The sequence below is a fragment of the Oryx dammah genome, unplaced genomic scaffold, assembly GCF_014754425.2.
Source record: "Oryx dammah isolate SB20612 unplaced genomic scaffold, SCBI_Odam_1.1 HiC_scaffold_9, whole genome shotgun sequence".
In the NCBI taxonomy this organism is placed as follows: Eukaryota; Metazoa; Chordata; class Mammalia; order Artiodactyla; family Bovidae; genus Oryx; species Oryx dammah.
This window is the reverse complement of record NW_024070193.1, coordinates 37,195,840-37,217,318: the sequence shown is the minus strand read 5'-3', so window position 1 is coordinate 37,217,318 and position 21,479 is coordinate 37,195,840. Positions and strand designations below refer to the sequence as shown.

At 43.3% G+C, this 21,479-nt stretch overlaps 3 protein-coding genes across 8 annotated transcripts in view; 2 read left to right on the top strand and 1 right to left on the bottom strand.

The window, feature by feature from the left end:
- The window catches only part of CRBN (cereblon), a 23,858-nt gene extending 20,130 nt beyond the window's left edge, over positions 1-3,728 (top strand). Inside the window, exon 11 of the mRNA XM_040245970.1 lies at positions 598-3,728. Within this exon, the coding sequence (XP_040101904.1) occupies positions 598-778 (181 nt within the window). The 3' untranslated portion in view covers positions 779-3,728. The remainder of the gene's footprint in view (positions 1-597) is intronic.
- TRNT1 (tRNA nucleotidyl transferase 1) lies at positions 1,863-21,479 on the bottom strand. 6 transcript variants are annotated; one of them, XM_040245972.1, is made up of 8 exons: positions 21,420-21,479; positions 20,167-20,340; positions 17,052-17,245; positions 10,601-10,739; positions 5,880-6,006; positions 4,606-4,799; positions 3,809-4,062; positions 1,863-3,622 (listed from the first exon to the last, which is right to left on the bottom strand). In XM_040245972.1, the coding sequence occupies exons 2-8, from the start codon at positions 20,312-20,314 to the stop codon at positions 3,374-3,376; spliced, it is 1,305 nt and encodes a 434-aa protein (XP_040101906.1). In that variant the 5' UTR covers positions 20,315-20,340; positions 21,420-21,479; the 3' UTR covers positions 1,863-3,373. The 6 variants fall into 6 exon arrangements, with proteins under 6 accessions (XP_040101906.1, XP_040101908.1, XP_040101905.1 ...); XM_040245974.1 differs by having other exon boundaries at positions 20,167-20,314; positions 21,420-21,462; XM_040245971.1 differs by having other exon boundaries at positions 21,394-21,456.
- Positions 20,735-21,479, top strand: part of IL5RA (interleukin 5 receptor subunit alpha) — a 65,143-nt gene continuing 64,398 nt past the window's right edge. The window contains exon 1 of the mRNA XM_040245961.1: positions 20,735-21,468. Within this exon, the coding sequence (XP_040101895.1) occupies positions 20,735-21,468 (734 nt within the window). The remainder of the gene's footprint in view (positions 21,469-21,479) is intronic.

Here is a 21,479-nt window from a genome sequence, read left to right as displayed (position 1 = left end):
TCTTACGTGACAGCATTCTGAAGGACTAAAAGTAGAAATAACTGGTTAATAATGGAGAAAAAGTTTCATTACATGGTTTGGGTGACTTCTGATTTGTTTGGGATTTTTTTCCTTTAATGCCAGGGCTTATATTTTTGGTTAAATTATGTCACAAAACCATTCTTCTTTTAGAAAAGGAGTCCTTAAATCTTACTGCTATTTCCCAACTTGACTGCAATGCAAAACAACTAAGAAAATGCTGCTACAACTTACAATGTGTTCCTGGCAACCAGCATTTTGTATAAAGAAATCTGTATTAATAAGATACTCTTTTTCTTCTTCCTTGGCATTGGAGAAAAAATTTAAGCATGGCTTAAGAGCACAATCAAGTAACTTTATAAAGACTGATGCATTACCATGATGACTTGATACGAATTAGAAAATCTTTTTTGTGAGGTCTGTTTCATGGAACTGTATAAATCAAAGCTGTGAGTTTTCTCTTCCCCATCCTTAGAACTTGGCTACTAAAAGATCTGTCTTTCTAACAGGCTTCTGAGGTGATAGGGTGGGATGCAGAGATGCATCTCCTGAGCTGATTACCTTTCCTTCATCTTGTAGGTATGCCTGGACTATTGCCCAGTGCAGGATCTGTGCCAGCCATATTGGATGGAAATTTACAGCCACCAAAAAAGACATGTCACCTCAAAAATTCTGGGGTTTGACTCGATCTGCTCTGTTGCCCACCATCCCAGATACGGAAGATGACATAAGCCCTGACAAAGTAATACTCTGCTTATAAACAGATACAGTAGGGATAAGGTTACTTAACACATTGGTATTCTAACACCAGACCTGCTTTGGAAATTACTGCTTTTGATGCATACCTAAGTAAAAGCAACATTACATGGAACGTTGCAGTTTCTTAGTCGAACAACAGGATTTCAAGATTTAAACTAAGATGTTCTATTGAAGAGGATGAGAAGCAGTCTAGATACTTGGTTTGCAGGAATACCTACTTTAGGAGCTTGGTGCTGTTGTCTGGTGGACTCTTGCTATGCCTGGTAGTGTTATCACTGAGAGGACATGAGGACATCTGTGAAACTGGTGAGCATGTTTTCTGCACAAAACAAATCTGAAATTCCTATCAATCGCTGTAATTAACGCAGTTCATCATTTATTTGATCCTGATACACAGAACAGAATGGCGTGTTTGCATCAGTGCTCCAAAGGGCAGACGTTCCAGAAGGGAGGGTGCCAAGCTCTAGTACTGTTCCTTTTTGAAAGAGGCAAGGAAATGTGTAAATGGTAAAAGGGCTTTGTTCCTTTTCTTTAGTTTCTGAGATGCTGATTTGTAAATTTTGAAAATAAAGAGTTATAATATGCAGTTTGAGCCCCAAAATAAAAGTTTTCTTAACATGTTTGTTAGTGAATAGCAATATCTCGTGTATTTGCTCAGTGTTTGGTTATTCTGTTTCAAAGTTGAATCTGAACTTAAGACTACTATGGAGCACAGATGCTAAAACACGTTCTCCTTCCTACAGGCTAGAGGTGATGATGTATTTCATAGGCTATTTTGTTCAATGTAAAGTGAGAAACTCTGTAAGTAAACTGTAAAAGCAAAGCTAAACATGTTTGTTTAAATAATGTAAAATATCTACTTGGATGTGGATACTTTAGGTGTAAGAAATAATTTTTAAGGTAAAGTTCTAGACAGACAGACTTGCCACCTACCTCTTTGCTTACACATTCAAGGGGTTTATTGGATCCTTTCACATTGGTGTCATTTTGATACTCCTCCACTGCTTTACATAATTCACTGGGAAAAGTTCAGCTAATAAGGTACAACGTATGTGGCCAAAAATGGACTGTTAATGTTTCTTACGTTTTAATTTACCAATATTTTATTTTTCCAAAAATGCAATCCTTTTGACTGCCTAGACTAGAAACCTAAATTGAGTATCATGTTGCATAAAGACAGTAAACGAAAACCAACTTAAGAATGCTATTGATTCTTTAAAATATGCCTAACTTTTCTTTACCTTTTTACAACTAACAACCTTGGGTTTTTATGACTTTACTATTTGTTCATGAAGTCTTACACTGAACCAAAACTTCCTCTAAAGGGATCCACAGAGTGTTTTTTTCGGTAGCACGGCACATCTCTACATCCAACCCAGCTGTAGTAAGGAAACACTGCTTTTACAGTTGCCCCTGGAAGAGTGTAAGCTCAGAATGTTCTGTACTGTTTACTGACTCTTGCAAATAAAATATTCTGGTATATAAAATATGCATATAATACTAATCTGAGGTCTTCTAACCTGACAAAACCAGACCTCTAATAGTTCAATCTGTGTACGTCCTATATAGAATAGTAGGAATTGTAAAATGTTGCGTCCAATACATATCTTACTAGTACTTAAATATCTTAAGCGTTACTTCATAAGCATTCAATTACTGACCTGTGTGCAGATGTTTCTGAGGCTCCCTTTCTTGCAGCATAAGCCCCCATTACACTGAGTGTCACACTTCCTCTTATCTGGGTTTTAACAGAAATGTGCTTTTTTGTGTTATCAAGTCCAAAAGTACTATTTGCCCGAAGCGCACAAAGATGCTCTGACTGGCTACACAGAAAGGAAAGTTAGTTATAAAATGTCAGCACAGCAGCTGAAATAAACAGTACTTCGTGCTGTTCACCTCTTAACCTACTGAAAGCAGAGGCTCAAATCTTTAAAGAGCAGATATGTGGGTGCAAGAATGTTAAGCTAAGCTTTCTCCGCTCTCCAGGAAGTTAGGGAAATTTCATTTTGACAGAGATCCTAAACTACAGCTCCCTGCAAACACGTCCTGGGTATAGCAACGGCAGCCACGTGGGACACATCTAGTCTTCACGCTGTATATGTTATATTTTATGCAAGTTTGTCAGCTGTATTCAAACACAAGTTTATTCTAGAATTCAGAAAAAAACTGACACCATAGACCATCGTTGTACAAAATTAACCCAGTTATTTCAATTGCAAATACAAAGGAACTTGTTTTTCAAGACACTTAGCACTTCTTAGAAACAATCTCAGCTCTGTCATATGCAACAAAACCAACCAAAAATCCACTTTAAAAAAGCCTAGACAGATTAAGAGGCACCAACTACTTTTCTCAGTAGGAACTATTCCAAGAGAATTACAAGCTTCAGTGATAACAAATCAGATTAAGAGGAAGTAGACTTTAGTGCCTGAAATATAGTCTTCATAAAATAAGACCTTTATTCTTCTGAAGAGATCCCCTAAGCTGGCTTTCATTCTGCTATATATTCGAGTCTCTTAAATCTCACTAAGAGGGAGGGGAAAGAAAACTAGTCTTACCAAAAACTTTCTGCTTTTTAGTAGTCCACTCATCAACTTTAGGTCTTCTTTATGTAACTCAGTAGTTCATCTTTTTCCAGTTGGTAACCACTTTTCTTCCACTGTTCTCGCAACTGCTGTAAGAGCACCCCGATTTCTTTCCCGGAGGAAATGCCCGCTTTCCTGACGTCATGGCCACTCACAGGGAACGGGGGGATGGACCACTGCTGCATCAGCTTCAGAAGCCCGTGCTCGCCTTGGTACTTGAGGAGCTCACACACGCGTGCGGTCGCGTCCGCCTCTCTAGACTGAGGGCCAAAACCAAACAGCACCACACTTGCAGTGAGCTTATGCTGACTTTAAATAAATGCAATGTGCAAATTTTCATTTAAAATAAAGGAAATTCACATAATACACTGTGGGTCCTAGTATTAATGCATTGGTTGCAGCTAGTGGAGATATCTATACTCTGACCAAGCTGTGAAAATACTTACGTCTATGATGAAGTCTTGATAGGGTTTCAGTGGTTCTGAACTGTCTACTGCCTTAATTAAATCTTTCCTATTTTTAACAATAAATAAACCAAGATTCTTCTCTTCTTTCGAAATCTTCAACCTCAGATCCAATTTCGTAACATCATCCTGTACTTTGAACAGTGAAGTCAAGAGAGTCATTGGCTTTGGTGAAAAACCTTCCACATTTTTACTGACTTTGTTAAATTCTTCTAAACTTGCATTAGCAGGCAAGCCTGTAGGGACAGAAGCATTTACCACCCATTTTTAGATGCATTTTTAAAGCTCCCATCTTAAGCACACCATGTTCTCATACACAGAAATGTCCTGGTACCAGGACCCACTGCCTACTGTTGCTCTGAATATTAATTCTAACCCTACTGAACTGTCTGTGTAAGGCCCACCTTCTCCATGCTCTACATGTGTTAACTCCCTGAAGCACTCAGCTCTTCCATTAGACAGCTGCTATTATTTTCATATCCCTTTTTTAAAATCACAGTCAGGAAATAACCCAAGTTACAAAGCTGATAACGTGGTGAAGCTGCTCAAAGCCTGATGGACTGACTCTGGAGGCCCCTTGTCCACCCTCACATGCTGCCCTTGTGCTGTCCCCTGCCTGGGAAAACTCCTCCCCCTGGCCACTCCTGGCTCAGAGGCTACCATATTTTAAGTCCATTTTTCCTTTTGGAATTAACTAAATTAACTTTTTTTCCTTATGAAGTTTTAAACAAGATATGTTTCCTTGCCAAAAATGCAAACATTTTACAAGTTGGACTCACCTATGTAAGGAGCCACATCGAGTTCATAGATGAGGTGAATCAGATGGTTCACGTGGTTACCAGTAAGTATTTTTTTCAGTTCCACCCAGATCCTCTCTCCTGATATTCCTGCCAAGCCTTTTGCATTTTCTGCAATTGCTTCCAAAGTCTCAGGATCGTGGTCACCAGGCGTGTCAACAATTTTCCCGTAAAACCTACAAAGCAAACGTCCAAAAGCACTGCCTTTATGCTGGCATTTCACCAGAAAGCTGCGCTCTTCATTTTCCTGATGCTACTAGTGAGGTCTAGGAGGGACCTTAGAAATCATCTGCTCCTCTACCTTTTCTTTTTTTCTCAGCTCAGAAAACCTGAGCTCCAAAAAGTGTAACTTTGAGTGGCCTTCAGTAAAGCTCTATTGACTGGTACTGACAGTGGACACACAAATCAGAGCAATCTTAGGCAGGCATTAAAACAGGTCCAAGATACCGTCACGGAGTAGTCTTGCTTCCTCAAAGGTTGCCTGTCTACACATCAATGCTTTCAATTAAGAGTTTCACGTGAAACACATCTCATTGCAGACATGGGAGTGTATTTCATGGACTCTATTGGAAGCATTAAAGTATACCTGCTTTTACCGCTTATTTCTTCACAATGCATTTCTATAGTGATCTAATTATACAACTGTCTGTACCTTAGTCTGTGTCCTGTTAATTGTAAAGAGAGACTTTGCAAACGCTGAAGTCTAAAGGAATAGCAGTTATTGACAAAATGTAAAATCTGTCAATATTCTGAGCATGATCCCAAGCTGTAAAAAATTAACTATTAATAGATACAAATTAGCCAGTTACAATAGTTTCAGTGTTACAGTTCAGCATTGAAGACTGCTACCCACAAAACCATCCAGGTGCATTACATACCTTCCAGATTCATCTAACACATTTCCCACGACCACCTAGCACTGTAAGCCACATGAAGGCACACTGCCACTCGTTACTCCAGGTTCAAAGCACCCAGGACAGTGATAAGCACTCAAATACCCGTGTGATGAACAACTGGTGCAGAAAATAAAAGACTTACAACTGCATTATATAAAAGATCACCACAGAAAGGAGTGAATCAATGATTTGGAAAATGCAAAGATGAGGTGTCTCAAAGTCACTATCCTGTCTCTTGGAGACAGATGTGAGATGGCAGCCCTGTGCACTAAGCTGCTGTGCATTTCACGTGACGAGAAAGAACTGCACTTTGGTCATAATATTCAAAACTGGATTACTGTAATTCATAAAAAGCCTTACCTGAAATACCTTAAAATTCGAAGATAATCTTCTTGTATCCTCTGTTTAGCTTGTCCAACAAATCTAACTTTCTTATTTTTTAAATCTTCATAACCATTAAAGTAGTCAAATAAAGTACCATCAAAACCTAGTCATTAAAAGAGGGAAGAAAAATCACTATTAGCAAATACGAATTGGAAAACACTGGTGCATATATAATAATCATTCAGCCATAAAAAAAAGAATGAAACCTTGCCATTTGCAACAACATGGATGGATCTTGAGGACATTATGCTAAGTAAAGGAAGCCAGACAGAGGAAGATAAATACTATATGATCTCATTCTTACATAGAATCTTAAAAAAAAACAAGCTGACAGAGAACAGACTGGTGGTTGTCAGAAGCTGGGGTGGGTACAATGAGTGAACAGAGTCCAAGGTGCAAACTCCTAGCTATAGAACAAGCCCCGAGGAGGCGGCATATACTATGGCAACTAGTTCACAACGTGTGTGTGCCGTTATGTCCGACTTTGCAGCCCCGAGACTGTAGCCCACTATAGTTAACAATACTGTAGAACACACTCACAAGTTGGTAAGACAGTAGATCTTAAAAGTTTTCATCACAAGGGGAATAAAATTCTGTAAGTACATATGGTGTCAGACATTAACTAGACTTACTGTGGTGATCATTTCTGGATATATACAAATATCGAACATTGTATACTGAATCTAACGTAAGGCTGTATTTCATTACCTCAATTAAAGGAATTAAACAGAAAAAACTGGAAAACTTAAGAAAATCTACTAAAAACTATCACAAACAGTAAACTTTAGGCAAAGAGCTACACAGTGAAGTACTGATATGAGTAACATTCATCTGTATACAGTAGCAAATGGAACATATAATGGAATAAAAGGCTGCATTTACAATAGCAATAAAAAGACAACACACTAAATAAGATGTATGCCAGTATGAAATGGGCAGAAACAATAAAACAAGCCGATTTTCAAGTTAATAATGGAAAATCAACAAGAACAGCCAAAATAACCTGGAAAGGAGACACTATGATAGTCAAAACTATCTGGAAAAATGTAGTAAAAACTGTAATAAACCATAGGGAAAAAATTTATAATCTCAACGTAGGGAAGACCTTTCAAAATATGGTTACCAAAAGAAACCAAAACACACTACCAGAGACTTCAAAGAGACTATTAGTGAATCCAACTACATGAAACATTAGGTATTCATTCTTGGATAGCAAGAAAATGCCACTATATGAAATTGCATAAGGTAATATACTGGGGAAAACATTTAAAGTTCATATCACAGAGACAAATGGCTTTCTATAATCTACAAAATCATAAATACCATATATAGAAAAGTTGAGTTAGGGGAAATGTTAAACTGGTGCAGCCACTGTGGAGAACAGTATGGAGGTTCCTTAAAAACTAAATACAGAACTGCCAGGTACGACCAGCACTCCCACTCCTGGGCACATACCCGGGAAAAGCCATAAGGCAAAAGGACACAAGCACCCGTGTTCTGGCGCCGTTCCTAAGAGGCAGGACACGGAAGCCACCTAAATGCCCACCGACAGAGGAACGGACGCGAGGATGTGGGACACGCAGACGATGGAACATGACTCGGCCGCAACAAGACTGGGTCATTGATAGAGATGCGGACGGACCTGGAGACTGTCATACAGAGTGAAGTAAGAAAAACATCCTGTATATTAACACATATGTGGAATCTAGAAAAATGATAGAGATGATCTCTGCAAGGCAGAGAGAGGCCCAGAGGTAGAGAACAAAACACATGGACAGCAAGGCGGGGAGGAGGGGCTGGGATGCACCAGGTGACTGAGATTCAAATATATACACTATTGGATACTGTGTGAAAAACAGATAACTAATGACATACTGTACACAGCTTGGGGAACGGCACTCAGTGCTCTGTGGTGACCTAAACGGGAATGAAATTCAAAAAAGGTACAACTGATTCACTCTGCTGTACAGTAGAAACAACACTGTAAGTCAACTATAATAAAAATTTTTTAAAGAGAGGGAAAAAAATGACCTAAAAAAATATGAAATATAAAAAGCTTTAAAAATGAAGATTTTCAACTTTAGTTGTAAGAAGTGCACATTTATGAGATAATCATTTTTCAGACCTACATCAGCTCAGCAAGGACCTAAGTCCAATTACATGTTGGCCAGGGGTTGGTAAAATCTGCCCGGGACACTTCCCCGTGCACCCTTCTGAACTTGTGAATTCTGAACCATATGAACTTAACATCTGTTCAATGTTATAAACATATTTCCAGCACAATATCCTCTCATGTTGAACCAAACAAAACAAAAAACTTAACAATTTTAATATAAGGCACATAAAACCTCAGGTATGTGCGAAGTGACCAAGTTCTCCCAGCTATCCCAGGACTTCGCTGATTTAAAAACTGAAAATCTCCTGTCTCAAGGATACCTTAGTCCAGGCAAACTGAGACAGGTGGTCACTCTGGGATCTAAGATGGAGCAAAGACACAGGTGCCATTCAACCACCCAAATGGGGAGCTCCGTGAACCTGAGAGACCTCAGCACGTGGCATCACAGGAAGGCGGGAAAGCAAGAAAGTAACCACTCGTCATGATTATGGCAAATGCAGCCACACTCAGGCTTAACTCCTGCCAAACTCTTCTTGGCATTTTGACACTTAGAGCCAATTTATAAGGCTCCAGATTCAGAAAGATACAACAGGAAATGACAACAAACAAAAATAATTAGACAATAGGACTACAACCTACATGCAGTATACCCATCTCCTGTTACTTCTCTTACTGAATAGACACAACTCCCTGGGGACTGTGGAAACCAGATCATTTTTAGTAAAGGGAAGATAAAAATTTGATCTTTTCAAAAGGAAAAAAACACAGTGTTACAAAAGGGAAAACAAGAGTTTGAGAAACCGTGTGACCATCACCCCCAGAACTAGGACCGCTTTTCTGATAAGGCTTGAAAAAAGTCTGGACGGGAAAACGGGCTGAAGGCAGAGTGCTCTGTATCATCTGTGTGTATTTTGTTTTGCTCTGAATATCCTTTTAAAAAATGATGAGTAGAAGTTAGAAATAAAGTTGAGGTGCTGAGGATAATGCAGTGGTTAAGGACCTAACCTCTGGAACCAGGCTGCTTAACACATTAGTGACCAGGAGACTTTTGCAGAAGCTAGCTATATATATTGAATATAAACACTCTAGTCAATAACATTCAGGTAATGAAAGATGTATTAATATGTCTCTGGTAAATAAACTGTTAAGTTGGAATCCGAATTCAGCAGTTTACTGGCCGCAGGACTCTCAGCAAATTTTCCTTAGTTACACACCAAGATCTGCCTCACAGGATTGGTGGGAAGATTAAATTTCTGTGATGGGCTGAGAACAATGGCTGTCACATTTTATAAGGGCTCAGCAAATGTCAGCGAACAGTAGCACCAATAAGAATAGCTTTTATTTTTATAAAACAGTATCTTGAAAAAGAATATTAGTTTCTCTTTTAGTTATGTCTGGTTATGAGACATTAGTTAAAAAGTTTTCACACACTCAACTAGTTGGAGCAGTTTAACGCTAAGTAAAAATGATTTAAGAAGAAATTAATGCCTGGAGTTCAACCCCGTAATGGAGAGAAAACATGCCTCCAACTAGGCTCCCTTTGGTCATAAATCACCCAGGCTCTGGAAACCTGGGCGCCAATCAAAGCTCTCTGTGACTTGGGCTCAATTACTTAACGTATCTGAGTCTGTTTCCACATTTGTTGAATGAGTTTAATACCTACTTTATGGAGTTCTACTGAGCATTAAATGAGCTGAAGTACATCAAGTGAGCGCTGATGCACCTCAAGCCAGGGAGGCACCCTAGAAATGTTACTGGGCATAATGTAATTAGCAAAGTGAGCCCTCTTGGGTCTATAGCCCCTTCTCCATCCCACAAAGTGGGTACCACTGCTTCATCCTTTCCCTATTACTGTGCCACAGGTAAGAGTGGGTGCCCATCTCTTTTCTAATCCACAGACTTAACCCGGAAGAACTTGCCTAAAATTTAAAGGACAAAAAACAATGCTTCAGTTGCACACCAAAACGCTAACCTAATTCACACTGACTCCCATATGCTCCTCACTGCTTTCTTTCACGAGCAAAACGTTACGCTGAGATGATCAACAGGCTTCCTCTCACATGCCAGGGCTGAGACGAGACGGTCCGTAAGCCGCGGTGCCACGGAGGACTGTGAGGCAGAGCTGGGCACGTGGAGCAACAGAGGAGGTGGCATCACTGACCGCATCGCCACAGGCACCAGCAGAGAGGGAAGGCGGGCGTGTGTGCATCCAAGACAGGAGAAAGGGGCAACGCGCGCGTGTGCACGGGGTCCTCACTGGAAGCCTACCATCTTTCGATGCGACTCATAAGGACCCACTGACTGAACGTGCACACACACCAGGGACTCGCCACGACCGACTCCGCTAATCCTCAGGGCAGCCCTGCAAAGGAAGCTGCTCTCAGCGGCCTCGCGTTACAGCGAGAGCGACCGAGGCAGCGGAAGCCGGAGATCTCGGCTCCACAGTCAGCTTTAACCAACAGCCTGTCTCTGCAGAGACTAACACAAGCCCTCCAGCGGGAGAACACTGCCAGAAGACATGCGTCACGTGAGAAGAAAGCATTCGGACGGGATGAGGTAGAACACGACCCCCAGGCATCACCTAAAAACATGGAATTTATGGTGAGATCTCTGCGCTCAGCATCCTTCTGCCAGTCAGTTGTGAATTCCACCTCAGCGTGTCTTCCATCAGTGGCTACATCAATCCTCAGTGTAGTAATTTCAAAATTTTCTTCATGAAGCTGGAAGTAAATGTTTTTCAAAAATTAGTTTTCAGTATCACTGGACAGATTGAAAAAATATATATAAGTCCTGACAAGTATATCTTTCCTTTTTAAGTCAACTAGTACACATACCTGGAAATACAATGACACCCACAGTATTCAAAGATACATCCAAACAACATTTTTAAGAAATAATAACCTATCTTAACTTAAAAAGATAAGTTTGCATAGAAAAAATGGCTAGCCTGACAAATTATGTGATAGAAAGTAAGATCCTTTAAAATATTCTGGTTCTTCAATACAAAACCAGGCTGCTCTTTGAAATATTTTTTTAATAGCTCCGATTTTCAAAGAGCTGGATACCAATTTATAGAATATAAGCCACTGAGCAAAGGACTGATGGAGGAAGAAATACAGGCAACACACCCTGCAGCTCCTTTGCTTTCAATTACGTTAAAGTAAAGTAGCCTGTGCCTCCTGGGAAGAGAGGTTACCCCCTGCTGGGAGAAGCAGAGCAGCTCCCTTACAGGGATATGTGAGCTTAGCCTGAAAAAGTGAGTGAGATCTGGATGTGCAGATGAGGGAAGAACAACAGCTCAAGATGAGCAAAGGCACAGTGGAGAGGCAGAGGGGTACACGTAAGGGCAAGTTCACAGCATAAACAGGGCATCCACACTTAGGGGCAGACAGCAAAAGGTTTCACACGCCAAGCAGGAGTCCGGGATCTTCTCATTAGGAACGGAAAGCCATTAATGATCAGTAAAGTCGGTTCTGGCTTCCCTCATGGCTCAGCAGGTAAAGAATCTGCCTGCAATGCTGGAGACACAGGAGACGTGGGTTCAATCCCTGGGTTGGGAAGATCCCCTGGAGGAGGAACTGGCACCCCACTCCAGTAATCTTGCCTGGAAAATCCCATGAACAGAGGAGCCTGGAAGGCTACAGTCTATGGGTTGCAAAGGGTCGGACACGACTGAGCGACTAATGCGCAAAGTCTGTTCCGGAATTCCTCTCAATCTCATGTATTGTTTTCTACAAACCGGTTCTCACTGGGGAATTCCAGAATTAGGAATTTGAGGCACAAGGTAACTCAAGGAAAACGGTGTAAATATTAAGACAGTTGAAATCTACAGAAAACAATGAGACCCCCAGAGTGCCTCCCTCACCCAAGCAGAGAATCAGAGATTAACTAGAAAGGATGACCCCAAATAATCACAACTTGAGGCACCATATACAAAATCACGGGAAATGAAAATGAAAATAAGGTTGTGAAGAAAACTCAACATGATCTCTATCCCTTTCTGCAGTCAGTTTTCAAAATGTTAATCAGCAGCCTTATTCCAACCTGGGTAATGCTAGAGGATTTCTCTGGTGTCCCCGGATGAAAAGCCCTCCTGATACTGACAGCAGGGTCCCATCACTAACAAGGCTGATGCTTTCCACACAAACTACAGTAAATTGCCCAGGGCATTCTGCATGCACTCCATTACTGCAACAGAGACACTGAAAAGTTCCCACACCGAAGGAATGCCAACAGCAAAGACAGAATAAGCTCAAAGGGAATAAAGACATCATCAAAGCACCTAGCCCCTTCATGGATCACAGCCTTGTTGTGGTGAAGGGCCTTGGATAACTCAATGAACCTATGAACCACACTGTGCAGAGCTACCCAAGACAGATGGGTCACAGTGGAGAGTTCTGACAAAACGTGATCCACCGGAGGAGGGAACGGCAAACCATTCCAGCATACTTGCCGTGAGGACCCCATGAACTGGATGAAAGGTAACGAGAGATGAATCCCCCAGGTCAGAAGGTTTCCAACATGCCACTGGGGAAGAGCAGAGGACAACTATTAACAGCTCCAGAAAGAATGAAGCAGCTGGGCCAAAGTGGGAAGAACGCTCAGCTGTGGATGTATCTGGTGATGAAAGTAAAATCCCATGCTATAAAGAACAGTACTGCATAGGAACCTGGAATGTCAGGTCCATGAATCAAGGTAAATTGGATGTGGTCAAGCAGGAGATGGCAAGAGTGAACATCGACATTTTAGAAATCAGTGAACTAAAATGGACTGGACTGGAATGCGTGAATTTAACTCAGATGACCATTGTATCTACTACTGTGGGCAAGAATCCAACAGAAAAAATGGAGTAGCCCTCATAGTCCACAAGAGTCTGAAATGCAGTACTTGGGTGCAACCTCAAAAAGGACAGAATGATCTCGGTTGGTTTCCAAGGCAAACCATTCAGCATCACAGTAATCCAAGTCTATGTCCCAACCAGTAATGCTGAGGAAGTTCTGAAGCTGATCAATTCTATTAAGACCTACACGACCTCCTAGAACTAACACCAGAAAAAGATGTCCTATTCATCACTGGGGACTGGAATGCAAAAGCAGGAAGTGACGAGAAACCTGGAGTAACAGGCAAGTGTGGCCCTGGAGCACAGAATGAAGCAGGGCAAAAGCTAACTGAAATCTGCCAAGAGAAGTGGTCATAGTAAACACCCTTTTTCAACAACACAAGAGACAACTTTACACATGGACATTACCACATGGTCAATACCAAAACCAGACTGATTACATTCTTTGTAGGTGAAGATGGAGACACTACGTACAGTCAGCAAAAACAAGACCTGGAGTGGACTCTGGCTCAGATCATCAGCTTCTCACAGCAAAATTCAGGCTTAAAGGAAAGCAAGCAGGGAAAACCACGAGGCCAGCCAGGTACAACTTAAATCAAATCCCCTATGAATGTGCACTTGAGGTGACGAACAGTTTGAAGGGATTAGATCTAGAAAACAGAACGCCTGAAGGACTATGGACAGAGGCCCATAATACGGTACAGGAGGCAAAAAACAAAACCTTCCCAGATTAAAAGAAAAGCAAGAAGGCAGAGGGGGCACCTGAGGAGGCTCTACAAACAGCCCAAGAGAGAAGAGGAGGGAAAAGCAAGGGAGAAAGGGCGAGGTGCAGCCGATGGAACGCGGAGCTCCAGAGAGCAGCATGGAGAGACGGGGGCTTCTCCCGTGAACAGTGGAAAGAAGCACAGGAAAGCAACAGAAAGGGTGAGACTAGACACCTCGTCAGGAAAACTGTAAATTTCAAAGGCACAGTTCATCCAAAGATGGCTCTTAAAAAGGACAGAAGCTAACGGAAGAAGAGATCACGAAGAGATGGAAAGAATACACAGAACTGTACAAAAAAGATCTTAATGAACTGGATTACTGTGATGGTGTGGTCAGTCACCCAGAGCCAGACATTCTGGAGTGTGAAATCAAGTGGGCCTTAGGAAGCACTGCTGTCAATAAAGCTAGTGGAGGCGATGGAATTCCAACAGAGCTATTTAAAATCCTAAAAGTTGATGCTATCAAAGTGCTTCACTCTATGTCAGCAAATTTGGAAAACCCAGCACTGGTCACAGAACTGGAAACGGTCAATCCTCATCCCAATTCCCTGGAGAAGGCGATGGCACCCCACTCCAGTACTCTTACCTGGAAACTCCCATGGACGGAGGAGCCTGGAAGGCTGCAGTCCATGGGGTTGCCAAGAGTCGGACACGACTGAGAGACTTTACTTTCATGCATTGGAGAAGGCAATGGCACCCCACTCCAGTGTTCTTGCCCGGAGAATCCCAGGGACGGGGGCCTGGTGGGCTGCCGTCTATGGGGTTGCAGACACAACTGAAGCGACTCAGCAGCAGCAGCAGCAGTGTCCCAATTCCCAGGACAGTACTAAAGAGTGTCCAAACCACTGGACAATTGCACTTGTCTCCCATGCGAGTGATGTTATGCTCAAAATCCTCCAAGTTAGGCTACAACAGTACATGAACCAAGAACTTCGAGATGTTCAAGCTGGGTTTAGAAAAGGCAGAGGAACCAGAGATCAAATTGTCAACATTTGTTGGATCATAAAGAAAGCAAGGGAATTTCAGAAAAACATCTACCTCTGTTTCACTGACTATGCTAAAGCCTCTGACTGTGTGGACTGTAACAAACTGCAGAAAACTCTTAAAGAGATGGGATTACCAGACCACCTTACCTGCCTCCTCAGAAATCTGTATGCAGGTCAAGAAGTAACAGAACCTTGTATGCAACAACCAACTGGTTCAGGATTGAGAAAGGAATATGACAAGACTGTTTACTGTACCCTTGTTGATTTAACTTATACACAGAGCACATCATGAGAAATGCTGGGCTGGATGAAGTACAATCTGGAATCAAGACTGCCAGGAGAAATATCAATAACCTCAGATATGCGAATTATACCACTCTAATGGCAAAAGCAAAGATGAACTAAACAACCTCTTGATAAGAGTGAAGAAGGAGGGTGAAAAAGCCTGTTAAAACCAAATATTTAAAAAACTAAAATCAAAGCATCTGGCCCCATTACTTCATGGCAAACAGAGGGGAAAAAGTTGAAGTAGTGACAGATTTCTTCTTGGGTTCTAAAATCACTGAGGATGGTGACTGCAGCCATGAAATTAGAAGAAAATTGCTTCTTGGCAAGAAAGCTGTGACAAACCTAGACAGTGTGTTAAAAAGCAAACACATTACTTTGGTGACAAAGGTCCGTATAGTCAAGGCTATGGTCTTTCCAGAAGTCATGTGTGGTTGTGAAAGCTAGACCATAAAGAAGGCGAAGTGCTGAAGAACTGATGCTTTTGAACTGTGGTGCTGGAGAAGACTGTTGAGAATTCTTTGGACTGCAAGGAGATCAAACCAGTCAACCCTAAAGGAAATCAACCCTGAATACTCATCAGAAGGACTGATGCTGAAGCTGTAATACTTTGGCCACCTGATGCAAACAGCTGACTCACTAAAAAGACTCTGCAGCTGCGAAAGACAGAAGGCAGAAGGAAAAGAGGGCAACAGAAAATGAGATGGCTGCATGGCATCACTGATGCAATGGACCTGAACTTGGGCAAACTTCCAGGAGATGGTGAAGGACAGGTAGGTCTGGCGGGCTGCAGTTCATGGAGTCACAGAGAGTCGGACACAAGACAGCGACTGAACAACAGAGTACCGAGAACTGATCTCTCAGGGAAATACCAGCTGACACTGCGCCTGAAACAAGAACAGGAAGCTTCCAAAAACAGTCTAAAAAAGGCCTGTGACAGTATAAAAAAGACAGCAAAAGTTGCCAACAGAAAAGCTGGATGATGAAGTTAAGGCAGTTTCACAGAAATTAAATGGAAATATAAGAGATAAAAGATAAAAGTAGAGGATCAGTCCCTGTGGCCCAACATCCAGCATTCACAGAGGCTTCCACAGGAGAAGACATCTGCCAAAGGGGATGGAGTCAGGAGAGGAATGAACACAAGGAGGCCCACTCAGCACACTACGCCAAGGCAGTGCCCAATCCAAGCCAAGGCACGTCCTCTTCAAGTTAAAAACACCAGATACAAAGTGATCAGCAAAGGCTTCCAAAACGGGGAGGGGAGAATCAGTTCTCGAACACGGGAGAAATCTGAACAAGCTCAGGCTTCTCAGTGGCAACTCTGGGAGGTAGAGAACAAAGCCTTTACATTTCTGCCTGAGAGCAATTCCCAGCCTTGAATTTCACAGCCACCCAAACTATCCGATCAGCATGAATGGAGGCAAAATAACAGCGTTTTCACTCATGCCAAGCTCTCTCAGGCTACTAATATGAGGGCATAAACCAAGACAGAACAGCCCCTGGGATCAGGAACCAGGAGCTCTAATAAGGAAAGGGGCAAGAACACTCCTGGGTCTGACGCACGGGGCCCCCAGGGTGAGCCCGGGTGGGAGGAGGCAGACAGCAGCAGGTGAACTGGCTCCAGAAGGGGCTGAACCCCGGCGTGGTGAGGCCCCCAGAGGACGCGCACAGGCAGGGCACAGCGGGAGCGAGCGGCGCCCCAGAGCCGTGGCAGAGACACACCACCAGCTGCAGGGAAACCTCAAGCATGAAGCACAAGGAATGGAGCCAAAGCGCATCACGCCGTCTAGCTGCAAACAACAGGGAGGGGCGCATTTGGCCAGAAATTACGGCAGAAAGGCACTGAGGAGGCTAAGCCAGCTGCCTTGCAGGAAGTCAATAAACAACATCTGAAGACTGGAAATTTAAAACAGAAATGAAACACCGAAGCATTAGAAAGGTTTGTTTTAGAAACATGGAGGGAAAAGGTACCGGCTATAAAAATTAGCTAAAAGGGGCTGCAACAAAGGAGGGTGCAGGATTTCACAGAAGGCAGAGGAGACTTTTTTTTTAATGAGGCTTCTTTGCTATTAGGTTTTTAAACACTAGAAATCATCTATAAAATATTTTAAGTTTTCAAAAAAGACAAGGCCACCCCTGTCAAGACTCCTCGCTCACCCTGGCGGTGATGGTCCCGTGCTTCTCTCCTTTGTTGTTGATCATGCGGATGCCGACCGACTGGAACAGCTCCTTCATCTGAGCGGGGGTGGCCGTGGTGGCAAAGTCCACGTCCTGCGGCTTCACTCCACTCAGCAGATCCCTCACGGCTCCTCCCGCGATTCGCAACTCATGGTTTTCCTTGACAAATAATTCTGAGACAAAAAGGCATGTTTTTTCTTTCAGTGGGTTTCTTTCAAGAATCACAGAAGCACAAGTTCTTCCATTTGTTTGGCACAGCAGCGAGAACTGAACTCAGTCTTTTTATGTAAAACTGGGAGAGCAGGGGTGGGCTGGGGTGGGAGGTGGGAGCCGTAGCATACTCTTGGCTGATTCATATTGTGGAATGGCAGAAATCAATACAACATTGTAAAGCAATTATCTTCCAATTAAAAATTAGTAAATTAAAAGAAAAAAAAACCTGTGAGAAGAAAGCCCAGGGTTAGGAAGGGTTAGGAAGCCAAATGCAACTGGTAAAACTGTTCAAGGACCTACAGTAATCAATATCCACATTCTTGTTTCCAAAAGAAAAACACAGAAGGGGCTTCCTTGATAGCTCAGTAGTAAAGATTCCACCTGCCAAGGCAGGAGACGTGGGTGCAGTCCCTGGTCCAGGAAGACCCCGCATGCTATGGAGTGACTAAGGCCATGTGCCACAACTACAGAGCCTGTGCTCCGGAGCCCAGGAGCCATTAACTGCTGAGCTCACACACCACAAGGACTGAAGGCTTCGCGCCACAGAGCCCATGCCCTGCAACAAGAGAAGCACCTGCAATGAGAAGCCCCCACTTGCCGCAACTAGGCGGAAAAAAAAAGGCACAGCAGTGAAGACCCAGCACAGCCAAAATAAATAATTTTTCTACATCCAGTCATTTGGCTATCTTCCAAGAAACCTCTTACAGTAAAGATGGTAAGAGGAGTGGGAGCTGGGAGAGACATATAAAGAAAGAACAAACTCACATTCAATTGTAAGTCGGAACCTACAGATATGAGCTGTACACACAGTAGCCACGTGTGGTTCCTGAGCACTTGAAATGTGGTGAGTCTGAATTAAGATGGTCTGTACTAAACACCAGATATCAAAGATTATAAGCAAGAGTGGAAAATATGTCACTCATAATTTGTACACAAATAGGACTTTAAAATGACGGTATCTTAGAGGTACTGAATTAAATGAGATGTACTAAAAAGTTATTAAAATTAATTTCACCCATTTCTCTTTTTCACTCTAATTCAGAGTGAAGTATCTACTTTAGGCCCCCCACTTCAAGACCATATGAAACTATGGTCTATAAAAAACTCAAGTAGTTCTGGACCATTTATTTCTAACAAATACCTAAAAATCACCTTATTTCAAGAACAGGAAAGCAGCTTTGTCAATAAGCTACTACAGGGACATCCCCTGTGGTCAAGTGATTAAGAACCCACCTTGCAATGCAGCAGACAAGGGCACAATCCCTGGGTGAAAACCTAAGATCCCACACGTCACAGAGCAACTAAGCCCGTGTCCCAGAACTACTGAGCCCGTGTGCCAAAACTCGGGAGTCTGTGTGCTGCAATGAAGATTCCACATGCCACAGCTGAGACTGGTGCAGCCAAACAAGTATTAAAACAAAAAGTTAGCTACTAAAAGGACAGTCACTTTAAAGCAACGGTCCCTTCACCTTCTGGGCATCAGAATTAAGGGAGTAGTTTTCACAGAAATTTATAAATGCCCATACTCCTCAGAGATTCCAGTCAGTAGGGCAGGAGTGGGACCCTAGCATTTGTAAGCTATAAAAGCTCCCCAGGTGAATCTAAAGGACAAACCAACATGTAAGGTCATGTTTCTACATATATACACCTTAATATACTTCCCAAATTACTGAGGACGGTGACTCTAGCTATGAAATTAAGATGCCTGCTCCCTGGAAGAAAAGCTATGACAAACCTAAACAGTGTCTTAAAAAGCAGAGATATCACTTTGATGACAAAGGTTCATCTAGTTAAAGCTATGGTTTTTCCAGTAGTCACGTACGGACGTGAGAGTTGGACCATAAAGGCAGAGTGCCTAAGAACTGATGCTTCTGAACTATGGTGCTGGAGAAGACTCTTGAGAGTCCCTGGGACAACAAGGAGATGAAACCAGTCAACGCTAAAGGAAATTAACCCTGAATATTCACTGGAAGGACTGATGCTGAAACCAAAGCTCCAATAGTCCGGCCACCTGATGTGAAGAGTCGACTCACTGGAAAAGACCCTGATGCTCGGAAAGACTGTGGGCAGAAGGGGACGACAGAGGATGAGATGGTTGGATGGCATCATTGACTCAACGGACACGAGTTTGGGCAGACTCCAGGAGATAGTGAAGGACAGGGAAGTCTGGTGTACTGCAGTTCATAGGGTCCCAGAGAGTTGGACACGACTGAGCCACTGAACAATAACACTGCATTTATAAAGACACGACCAAGAGACCATGAAGTCTGCAATGCAGCTGTGTGCACTGTAACAGCGACAGCTGATACCAAGTTGAGAACTGCAGCAAGCAACATGACGCTCCTGTGACCAAGCACTTAGCTAAAGCCATTTCCTGTGTCCCTTCCAGATAAGGTTTGTATATGCACAAATGGAGATGACTCCCACTTACTTCTGCCTCTGGTTCTCTTGGAAAGCACTGATACCTGGGCCAGAAATACAGCTTAGTGGTGACAAGCTGGGTTCTCAAATCAGACTGCAAAAGTTCAAATCCAAGCTCTTCAGTTATTAGTTATAAAAATGGTGCCAAGGAATTTCACATTCTTAAGCCTCTGCTTCCTCAACAATACAACAAGAGAAAAAGTATCTAACCCTTAAGTCAGTAGGCCCAATTCTGTGATGCATATAAAGCACACGGGGGCAACATAAAAAAGCCATGCTTTGTACTGCCATTATTTGCCTCTTCTCATGACTTGGCTATAGTTTTGGATTATTCATAGTAAACCCTGCTTTCATTAGCTCTACATTAACAAAAAAACTGAATGTTGGCTTAAAAACATTACTTCTCTGCCTCTCTATTTATACAAGCTTCCAAAGCAAGAAGAGGCACCCGACTTCTCACCTGTCAGACTCTTCAATCCTTCTGTGAAAAGTGACTGGAATTCTGGAGACTGCAACTTCATTGTAAACACAGAGTGCTTCAGAAGGCACAGTCTACTCCAGCTGCAGCTCAGTAACTGCCTGCGCCAGGGGTCCAGGCACCTCAGCATCTGGAGAGAAAGTCACCACCTCGCATCTACAAGACAAGCATGCACACACCACGATGAAATTTACAAGCGCAGGACAGTGAGGGGATGCGCGGTGATTTTATCAACAGAGACACAGTCGTCTCCTGATCCCGTGAAAAACGGAAAACACTGACAACGTGAGGGAGAATTACATCTGGGTCTACCCCTGCAGTTACCCGGTTTTGACCTCCTGAAGCACTTGCTACTGTGTTAACACCGCATTCTACTGTCGGATGCTCTCCTGGGAGATCGGTCTCAGTTAAAGTCTGAGGGGTACAAGGCTGCCACGAACAGTGGTTCCAGAAAATGTAACTCAAACACTTGCAGGGACACTTGCTCTTCTCCAGAACAATTCACAGTCGTGTGTACATCAGCATACTTGCTCACTCACACCTGATACTAATGACCCCGGGATATGTCCTATGCACTGTAAAACAAGATGTTTTCCTATCATCTGTTCTTGCTGCCCGCTTCTTCCTCATTCACCATCCGCCTATCCCATCAAGTCTGAATCCCACCCATTCACACCCTGCCATCTGTCGTCCATCAGCATCACGCTCCGTTTTCCATGTAGGGTGGGCCTCTGGGAGGCAGCAACAGATCGCAAACAGAAACCAACAGAAATCCCAAAGAACCATTCTTTTACTTGGAAAAGCAGGTTTCACAGAGCGGCGTTTCCCACCAGGGGGCGAGTTCTCCTTATCCAAAGGACTGGGGAGGAAAAACACCGCGCTTCCCTCCACGATTCTACACAGAAAACCCAGCGGGAACCCAGGCCGTGAAACGGCGTGTCCTGTCCCCCCTCAACAGGTGCTGGACCTACAAGGGAGGCCAGAGGCCCGGCCGCAAGGAAGGGAAAGCGCCCAGGGGAAGCCCGATGAATCAGGCTGCAGTCAATCAGATGTAGCAGAAACGCGCTCCCACGACCTAGACAGTGGGCTCTATTCCCGAGGGCGGAAGAGGCCTCTCACCGCCCCCGCACCCGCCTTCCCCAAGACCAAGCCCGTGGGACAGCCCCAGGGTCCTGCCATCGCGGCCGCTCGCCCCCCAGCAGCACGCACCCGCACGTCCCCGCACGCCTTCTCACCGTCCCCCCGGCTCCGTCGCCGTCGCGCACACTTCCGGGCAGCAGGCGCGTGACGTCACC